At 29.1% G+C, this 9,835-nt stretch overlaps 5 protein-coding genes across 6 annotated transcripts in view; 3 read left to right on the top strand and 2 right to left on the bottom strand.

The window, feature by feature from the left end:
- Positions 1 to 5,837, top strand: part of LOC108742532 (dual specificity mitogen-activated protein kinase kinase 6) — an 11,530-nt gene extending 5,693 nt beyond the window's left edge. The window contains exon 5 of the mRNA XM_018477777.1: positions 5,110 to 5,837. Within this exon, the coding sequence (XP_018333279.1) occupies positions 5,110 to 5,463 (354 nt within the window). The 3' untranslated portion in view covers positions 5,464 to 5,837. The remainder of the gene's footprint in view (positions 1 to 5,109) is intronic.
- On the bottom strand, positions 256 to 1,473 carry LOC112906489 (transmembrane protein 94-like). 2 transcript variants are annotated; one of them, XM_025980690.1, is made up of 2 exons: positions 1,213 to 1,473; positions 256 to 1,153 (listed from the first exon to the last, which is right to left on the bottom strand). In XM_025980690.1, the coding sequence occupies exons 1-2, from the start codon at positions 1,323 to 1,325 to the stop codon at positions 271 to 273; spliced, it is 996 nt and encodes a 331-aa protein (XP_025836475.1). In that variant the 5' UTR covers positions 1,326 to 1,473; the 3' UTR covers positions 256 to 270. The 2 variants fall into 2 exon arrangements, with proteins under 2 accessions (XP_025836475.1, XP_025836474.1); XM_025980689.1 differs by having other exon boundaries at positions 256 to 1,162; positions 1,213 to 1,470.
- On the top strand, positions 1,532 to 5,030 carry LOC108742517 (RINT1-like protein). Its single transcript, XM_025980682.1, has 10 exons — positions 1,532 to 1,870; positions 1,931 to 2,166; positions 2,219 to 2,392; positions 2,505 to 2,792; positions 2,852 to 2,957; positions 3,018 to 3,243; positions 3,348 to 3,682; positions 3,759 to 3,994; positions 4,212 to 4,511; positions 4,753 to 5,030. Exons 1-10 carry the CDS (start codon positions 1,742 to 1,744, stop codon positions 4,967 to 4,969), a joined length of 2,247 nt encoding a protein of 748 aa, XP_025836467.1. The 5' UTR covers positions 1,532 to 1,741; the 3' UTR covers positions 4,970 to 5,030.
- A 6-nt stretch (positions 5,838 to 5,843) lies between the features above and the next one.
- Positions 5,844 to 6,714, bottom strand: LOC108742553 (60S ribosomal protein L38). The gene is made up of 5 exons (XM_025980692.1): positions 6,641 to 6,714; positions 6,440 to 6,479; positions 6,322 to 6,382; positions 6,006 to 6,128; positions 5,844 to 5,945 (listed from the first exon to the last, which is right to left on the bottom strand). Exons 2-5 carry the CDS (start codon positions 6,440 to 6,442, stop codon positions 5,920 to 5,922), a joined length of 213 nt encoding a protein of 70 aa, XP_025836477.1. The 5' UTR covers positions 6,443 to 6,479; positions 6,641 to 6,714; the 3' UTR covers positions 5,844 to 5,919.
- A 1,743-nt stretch (positions 6,715 to 8,457) lies between these two features.
- LOC112906479 lies at positions 8,458 to 9,547 on the top strand. The gene is made up of 3 exons (XM_025980670.1): positions 8,458 to 8,671; positions 8,732 to 8,960; positions 9,338 to 9,547. Exons 1-3 carry the CDS (start codon positions 8,458 to 8,460, stop codon positions 9,531 to 9,533), a joined length of 639 nt encoding a protein of 212 aa, XP_025836455.1. The 3' UTR covers positions 9,534 to 9,547.
- Positions 9,548 to 9,835: the final 288 nt, after the last annotated feature.

Genomic DNA, 9,835 nt, shown 5'->3' on the forward strand with positions numbered 1-9,835 from the left:
AAAGAGCGTCATTTGTCTACTTAGTGAAAAAAATGCATGGGAATCTTATACTCTATTTAATTGTATCTGAAATGAATGTTCTTTATAGCTTGCAAAAATTGATCTTTTTGTCTGCCCAATATGACTTTTTTACAATTTTCGGATGTAATTTCGTAAATACCCGATTTCTAATTAAATTTTAAAAAATTTGTAGCACTATAAATTTACGGTTAAAAATATACTGTTTGGTATACCTGCTAAATAGTGTAATAAAAAGTTATTCACTATAAATTACCTTGCCATTCCATAACAATTCAAGAGGTTCCACAATATAGGGAAAATAATGGGTAATAAAGGTAAAACAGTACAAACAGGTACTAAGACGAAAGAGTCTATCCAATGAACGCTTCCTATATAATGCTCCAAATACATGTACCGTACAAAATTTATTACATAAATTATAACTAAGACAGAAGGCACAATGAACTGTTCGCCAATTTTGATCATCAAAAGATGTCTTTGCTGATTATATTGGGTGATTGGTCGATCTAATGACTGTTCTAAAGCAATTCGAAGATTATGCAAATATGGTGTTTCTAAAAGTCTGTACTTTTTGTTTTGTAACGGTTTCCTCATTTTTGCCACACTAAAGAATTCATTGGCTGTAGGCAACGATGGCCCGTAAACCTCTTTCAAATGTAACAAAGGAAAATCAGAATTTTTATCTACTGCCTCACAGTACCCAGGTACTATCTGACCAGGACGTATCAATATCAAATCACCTTTTACCAAAAGAGCCCATGGTAAATTAACTAATTTACCATCTCTATAAGTCCACTGTAGAGTAATGCATGGAGAATAGGGAGATAAGAGATGAGGATAGTTTGATGTGACCCACTTTAAATTTTTACAGTCAGTTCGTAGTTGTTGTAGTAGATTTTGGGCTCTGTTGAATATTTCATTATGTCTCAATTTATTGTCATTTACTTCAATTATGATACTAATTATTGTTAAAATTAAAATAAAAACTGACTGATAAATCAAAACCTCTGTCACAGGATGAATAAAATAGGAAAACAAAAATAAAAAGGATGAGAGAATCAATAATAGTGTTGAGACCCAGTTGATGGTAGTATGTTGACTAGAATGATTAAGTGCAGAAAACAACCATGACCTAGAATTACTAAAATTAAGTGTAACAATTATACATATTAGATTTAAATAGGGGATTACCGAGATTTTTGCGATAATTTAAACTGAATAAGGACTTGCTCTATTTCATTTTGCAGTTTGTACAAAGCTTCAGAGGTTGCAAGACCTGTCTCCTCACAATTTTTTGCATCCATGGTTAATTCATTTTTATTGTACAATAACTATTACTACACTGCACATGAGGCTTCCTTTTCACATTTTTGATAACTAATTACACTGTAATGTGTTTGATACTAAACTTTATAACAGCAGAAAATTATTTAAAAATTACAGGTTATGTGTAAGTAGTGTTTAATGTGTCAGGTGGTATCAAGCTCCTGCTCAGTATGTATAACTGGTATAACACTCGATGTCGACACTTGATATGCTTGACACTTCAATAATCCATTAACCTGTACATGTCAAAGGGCATATTATTCTAGGAAGATAGCTTATAGTTTTATTTATATCGTTTGTTAATATTTTTTTAGCGAAAGTTTATAGAAGCAGTAATTATTAGTGATAAGATACACATTATAGAGGTTAGTGTTAGGGTTATGGTAATTGCAAAATGGCCCATATTCATAAGGATGTCTTAAAAAACTTTTATAAAGGCTTTAGTGATGATCTTAGAGACCCTGAGACATGTAGACAACTACAGAAAAAATATCAAAAAAAAGTGGCATGTCTTCGCGAAGAGGTAAATATAAGTAACATTTTGCTGCCTCTTTTATTAAAATTACTCCTTTTATAATCTTAGATAGATTTAAACAACGATTCTTCGTCTATAGCACAGTCTGTAAGAAACATTGAAAGTAATGCAGAAAAAATTAAAACTGTTTTAGAAGAGGCTGAAACGGTAACAAATGTATTAGATCAATATTTAGAGAAGTTTCGAGAGCCAGTGGCATATTTTGAATCAAATTTAGATAAACTCAATAGATTAGAATGTACACTTCAATATTATAAAGTTTTAGAGCGGATAGAGCAGTTAAAGTACGTATCATAAATGTTAGTAAACAACATGTTTTAAAATCAATAATTTTAGTGTAGCACTTCAAAAAGAAATGGCAAAAAAAGATGATGAACAGTGTGCAACAATTTATGCAAATCTATGTGAAATTAACAGGCACCTTTATAACTCTACAGCACGTAATTTAAGGGAACACCTAAAGGAAGTTATACTACATTGGCATAATCTATTAAAAGAGAAATTTACTAAGTATGACCACATTAATTAGTGTTTAATTTTTATCACAAAATACATTGAGCAAAAGTAGCACTGTTACATTTAATGCTTGAGGTTTGCTAGTGTAACTTAATAAAAATTTCAGAGACCTTGAAGAGGTGTTAAAAACAGTAAAATGGCCATTTGTAAATGTTAATCTTTCTCTGCAAGAACCTTCCCAGAATAATATAAATAAACTGCAGATTGTAGTTGAGTATCTTTTGCAAATTCAACCACCTGAGGAAATTAAAATTGGGGAAGAAAAGTCAGGTATACTTTCTGACTTTATGCCTTTATGTTTACCCTTAGAACTGATGATTAGCCCTCTTAGGAAACGATTTTTGTATCACTTTTATGGTCCACGAAAGACCAATCGTGTTGACAAACCTGAATGGTTGGTTATCTTAAGTTGATAATCTATTTTTTGTTTTTAATTTCTCTTTTCATGTTCAGGTATTTCACCCAAATACTTGCCTGGATTAGAGATCATAGTGAGTTTGTTGAAAAATGGATTCAACCTGTAGCTGACAGAATGGGGATGCACTATATTGATACAAAAGTAAATTGTCACATTTTACTTAAGTAATTTCTAATAAAATTAATTTTTACTTTCATGTAGATTGAATTGATGCGAGGATTAATTCAGTTAGCAGTAGAAAAACTAAATTCTGACTTACCTACATTACAGTATGATGATTTCACCTTTTCCCATAGCGTTGATGAGGCTTTAGGATTTGATAAAGAGCTACGAGAGAGCTATGGCTATCCACCAATTCAACCTGGAATACTTTGTGTTCTCACACAACCACAAATATTTGTTAAATGGCTATCAATGGAAAAAAAATGTAAGTATATTTATAAAAGTCGACATTACGAACAGAAAAATAATTATAACAATTACATGAAAAAAAAAATAATGTACACCTAATACGGTTTCTTTGAACCAAAGACGCCACTGAAAAAATGGATCTTATGTTGTCACCTAATTCTCCAGAAGCTTTTGAACCAATTTTAACTGATATCGACGACTTTAAAGTAACAACGTGTGCTGACATGTTTATAACTTTATTGCAAACAATGACTGATAGATATGAATTATTACCTCAACCCGGTCATCGATTGCAATTCTTAGAGTTGCAGTTAGAACTGCTGGACGACTTTAGAGTAAGGCTTCTGCAATTGGTTCATGCAGAAGAGGGAAACATAGTCGAATCCAGAGTTCCCATGATTGTCAACACCTTATTTTATATCGAAAACGTATTGATAGATTGGGGATCAATGTTAGTAAGTCTGTTTTGTTTTCATCTCCATTCTGTATTTACTTTAAGATCAAAAAACTAAACCATAAATTATTTTTTAGCATTTTTTAAACTTGTTCTACTACAAAAATCAGTTAAAAGATGCGGAATGTATGAACAACTCAGTGGATTTTTGTGATGCAAACGAAGAAAATGTTTTAACCGAGGTAGACACAGACTCAGTGTTCGCAGATACGTTAAGTTTATATCGTCACATGCGGATTGATTTAATATGCAACATATCAGAATCCGTTTTTATGGAATGCAGAGCTAGAAGTAGAGACTACAGACACGAAGCGTAGGTGAAAATATCAAACATAATCTTCTTTGATTAAACAATGAAATAATAATGTAATGTTCTAAGTTAAAAGTTTTTAAAGTAATTTATTTATTTGCAATTCAATTGAAACTCAACAAATTTTAAAATTAATAAAATAGTAACTTATTGAGTTTTTGCAAAAGCTTTTAATTAAATTTTTAATGTGATCTATACATATAAATTAATATACTTTAAGGTGGGGCTCAATTACAAAGTATAAAGATATTCGCAGTTTTTCCTTAACTCCATCTGCATGTCCAATATTTGAAATATTAGCTATTAGACTACATCAACTACAAAAGAAATTAACTAGTAAACTTTTTGCGGCTACATGGAAAAATTTGGCAAAAAAATTGGACGAATTCTTTTTCGACGAATTAGTAATGGAAAACAGATTCAACGAAGGCGGTGCCTTACAACTTAAATATGATATAACAAGGAATTTATTTCCTCTTTTTTCACAATATACGAATAGTCCAGAAATTTATTTTTGGAGGTAAGTCAAAGGCATTGTAAAACTAATAAACTTTTACATTTACGTTTACTTTTATCTTTCTATAAGGTTGCTCTAAATGTACAGAGATTTTGTGATATGAGCTGAAAATCTTAATTGCATCGGTTTCTTTTTTTTTTTTATTTTTGTGCAAGTTTTAATTCAATTCTACATATACTAGTCTCAATATAAGGGTTAACTTTTATCTGATAATGAAAGTAATGTACTGCATTAAATATTTCAGAATGGAGGAAACCTGTTCGCTTTTGAATCTTTCAAAGGGATCTGCTCTTTTATTAAGAGAAACTTTAATAGCTCTGGAAGGAGCAACAGGAGTTGAAGACCAAAGACCACAGGCATTAAAGGAAGTTGGTGTGATCAATTTTCCTCCAAGAAAAGTTATTGAAATATTAAATCGACGAACTGATATTACAATAAACAGATTAAATACCATTGATTAACAATTAATTATTTATACTGTCATTTTTGTGATCTTCCTAATGTTGTTAATATTAGTGGCACATTTTTATTGTCTCNAAATCATTTACTCAAAAAAACTACCTATATGGGAATTAAAAGCAAAAATTTGTTTTTAAATTAGCCTGAAAGAATAGATCCAGAAGGCAATCCGTCTCAATATGATATTCGTTCAGACGTTTGGAGTTTTGGGATATCAATGATTGAATTGGCAACAGGTAATTTCCCATACCAAAAATGGGGAACACCTTTTGAACAGTTAAAACAGGTGGTAACAGATGATCCACCAAGATTGCCTACTGGCGAGTTCACCCCTGAATTTGAGGATTTTATATCCAAATGTTTACAGAAAAAATATACTGATCGATTAAACTACGATCAATTATTAAAGCATCCGTTTTGTCTTCTACATAAAGAAAAAGAAACCGACGTGGCTTCTTACGTTTCGGAAATATTAGACTTGCCAGATAATGTATGAGATTCGTGTGTGATTTCTTAGCTAGTAAGAATGTGTTTATATTTTTATTTACGTTTTTAAACAGCAAGTGCAAATTATTAACGTGCTTTGTAAGAAGCGCAGATTTAACTTCATTCATTTTTTTCACTAATTTCTTTAAACATTAAAAACCTATTTATTTTTAGGCAAAAGAAAATAGCTATTCAATTTTAAATCAACGTTTTTAAAGTAACTTATACATATGTTTTAATGAAACTTAATTTTTTTAAGTTATGTTTTAGCCATGAAAGTTTTTATACAAAAAAAATAGTCATTTTAGACCTTCTACGTTTGTTTTTAATGATTAGTAGCAATCATGAATAGTCTACTATAAATAATGCAAGCAGAGTACAAATAAATTGGCATTGTTCTTTTAATGAAAGTATTAATTATTAAAATAAAAAACACTGAACTTATTTATACATTTATTGTTAACTGCTACTTAACTTCTTTTACCTGAAGACCTAAAAGTAAATTCATTACATTAGAATTGCTAAATAAATGACCGACTATTTATAATCTACCTGGTGGTAAAGATTGTTTCAACTTTTCTGCTTTTTCCTTATCAGTAATGACAAGGGTGTACAGGAACCTCGAGCAACGTACTTTAAACTTTACATTATCTGAATTCTTCTTTATCTTTACAGCTACAAACAAAAAAAAAATGAAATTGAAGTACAGCCCAGACAAGAAAAACACATTTAATTTATGCACTGCATTACAACCAAACTACAAAATTGCTAATGAAACTACTAATTAAATATTGGTACTGATCAAAAATTTTAACCCTGAAAAGCCATAGAACCATATCCTTACAAATAAACTAAAAAGAAAACTTACATTTGGCATCTTTCCTCCTTGCTTTTAAGAGGAAGTCCTTTATTTCTGTAATTTCTCGTGGCTAAAATAGGAAAGGAAATGTAAAAAATAACCAACACATTTCAAAAAATGCACTTACCATGATGCAAATTTAATCTTCTAGTCTACAGAAGTACTACCTGAAAATAGGTTATGAAGACTTTAACATGAAAACCTCAAAATTTACCTTAACATAACTAACAATTATATCAATTTAAATGTCTTAACAATTACAAATTCTCTTTATATTTACTTTAAATAGGGATGATAATTGATTAATGTAATTATTTTAACAACATACCTGTGCTTTTAAGATCAACAGCTGTCAAACGTCAAAATTTGACGAATAAATTGAAAGTTTTAACGTTAGATGTCTCTGCATTATTCGACCTAATAGTGTCTCCGCAACAGCTGTTCGATATTTTTTAAATCATTATTCTTTTTTTAATAAAGTTGAATAAAAACTAGCTGGTGGAGAAATATTTTTAAACAAAGTAATTTGTTATTTATTGAAAGTTATATAATCCTCTAGAAACTGTATTATTTATGTATTTATTACTTTAATAGCAGATTTCATGAGGTTATTACTGAGATCTCTAAGAAGATAAATAATTTAAATTATTTTTAGAAATACTTGAATAGATTAAATATTACTATCTTTCTTTTATTAATGGAATTACTTTAATTGTTTGAATTCTAGATTTACTGCATAGATTAAATTTAGTGGCAAGNTCTATTTACTAACCTTCTACTTACAAAATATTAATACGTTTTTAATAAAATCTTAGTAATTATAAATTTAATGTTTGTTCTTTTAATTTTTTTTTGTTTTAAACAAAGTTTTATTGTAACAATTTTGATTGTGTGATAATAAAAATAATTTGTTAACTTATTGACGTTTGATTGTGTTATGACAATAAAAGAAATTTTTTAATTTTTCCTAAAATTCCTTTTTACTGTTTTTGGGAAGATGTGGTGAGATTTTTATGTGACTTAATTAATAATAATGCAATTATTTTGAGATAAAAAGGTTTTAGTCAGGTTTTCATACAGAAAAAAAGAACATATTTCTGTACAATTCGACAACTACTTAAAAACAGTCCGTTTGTTCTTTTATGAGACCATTAGTGAAATACGAAGAAACATAACAGTTTAGAAAAATAGTTCAATCAATTTTAAAGTAAATTTTTACAAAAAATGAACACATCGAATACACCAAGACTGTTATGTTAATATAGTACATGTTACGTTAATATAATACACATTATTGTAAAATGCGATCAACATTTTAACCGTTATCTTTCATAAGGACTGATTTTCTTGAGCAATCTATATTTTAGTACAGTTTCGTTAATAATTTATAATTAAATAAATTTATGTATATGAGGATGTTATTACTCCATTTCAATAAACAGTTCCTAATTATGTCAAAAATAAATGCCTCAAACATACATGTCTAAATTTTTCAACGAAGACTTCGTATTTCGGCATAATTATTTTAAAATTTAACTTTCTAACATGTGATAAAAAAAATTTTAGACAACCTATGATGTATGTATATTGAATAAATTAAAATGGCGAGTTCATTCCTAGTTTAGTTCCAAAATCGAGTCTAGCTCTTTTTTGATAACGAGCATTTGTCCTATAAAATATTACAAATTACAAAAAAAAAGTGAAAAAAAAAAAGACTTACTTTATTTCGTAACGTTTTATGGCTTCGTTGATCAGGAAGGTAAAGAAAGGGGACAAAAATGCCAAAATAATTGTAAAATTGGAAATCTTAAAGCCCAGATCGCTTTCAAACTGTCTTGAGCTCTCTCTGAAACTTATCACCGTATATAGTGTCTGAAGAACTAGCCTAAAAAGAAAACAAGTGATATAAAACGTAAAGGACGATGACATGAAACTGGAAATTAATAATAAAGCAAAGTTATCAATATAAACAACTATTTATATTTATTAAAACCATATAATAAACTAAAAAAAACTAAAAGTTCATACTGACTATAAAAGAATTAATAATTTTTAAATTATTGATTGAATAACAAATTGCACTTACGACTTTTATGTATAAAAATACATGTAACTTTTTGCGTCAATTTAAATCCTCTAAGAAGCATGTATGCNAATGTTTGGAACAAACTGTGTCGATATTTGTTAATTTATTATATAGTGGTAACTGTTTTGTTTAATTTTTGCAACTCTACGATAGATTTAAACCTTCCTGAGCTACAATATTTAGCAGATCATCTCCACAAAGAAGAATGCAAAAGACTTGTAGCGGCACTACACTTTAAATCGTACGATAAGCCTTGTCTTTTAGATTTAGCGGGTAAAAACATTATTTTTAATCGTGTTAAATGGTATTTTAGTAAAATAAATTAACATTTAGAAAATAAGGTACCGAGCGATCCAACCTGTTTGGAATTATTATTGCACTGGAATTCAACTCCGGGAGAAGGGAAAGGAGAAACTCACGAAATTTTATTGCATAGACTTCGTCAAATTGGGAGAGACGATTTAGCAGATTGGCTTGGAAAAACTGTATTTCATCAATTAGGAAATGATTTAGAAAGAGAAATAAACGAAGCTTTAGATGATTTTCAAAACGTAACAGAAAAGTAAGAAAGTAAAACTAAAAAAAACTAAAAGTTCATACTGACTATAAAAGAATTAATAATTTTTAAATTATTGATTGAATAACAAATTGCACTTACGACTTTTATGTATAAAAATACATGTAACTTTTTGCGTCAATTTAAATCCTCTAAGAAGCATGTATGCAACACATCAAGCATTATTACGAAAGTGCGCCTATATGCGGCTTATTATCCAAAATTTAAAAAAATTTTTAATTCACGTAATAATTTATTGACATTATATTATCATAAAAATTAGGCCGATTAAAAAAATATCGTAAAAATAAGGCAACACTTCTTACAATTTTACAAATATTAAGCAAACATTTTGGTTTTCTAATTTCAATTTTGATTTTTAGAACGCACAGATACGAAGCCAAACCAACTTTTGCACCCCCCGTTGGTGATGTAGATCCAACAGAATGGTTACCTTTTGATACAATTTGTTGGGTTTTAATATGCGGAATAATAATAACAATTTTGATAACAACATTAAAAGTGATATGCCTCAAATGTTGCAAACGACCCAAAAATAAGAAGAAGAAAAGGTATTAAACATTTGAACAACCTTTCAGTTACTGGCGCTGAATATCAGATAACTTAATTTTAAATAACCAATGAAAAAAAATATATATATGTTATATTCCAAAATTGGAACAAAGACTTTTTAAAAAAAGTTTATTAATACAAAGTACAAACTATACTAGGTCTAGTCTTAAGCTAGAATAACTACTCTATTTTATGAACGGCTTTTATAAACTATATCCTGTAAATGCAATGTCAGCAAAAGATGTCTTTATGAATCACACTATATCTTGCCTTAACACCTCCCCACTCGGAACGGACTAGTCCAGGTA

This window comes from Agrilus planipennis, unplaced genomic scaffold, assembly GCF_000699045.2.
Source record: "Agrilus planipennis isolate EAB-ADULT unplaced genomic scaffold, Apla_2.0 scaffold3, whole genome shotgun sequence".
In the NCBI taxonomy this organism is placed as follows: domain Eukaryota; kingdom Metazoa; phylum Arthropoda; class Insecta; order Coleoptera; family Buprestidae; genus Agrilus; species Agrilus planipennis.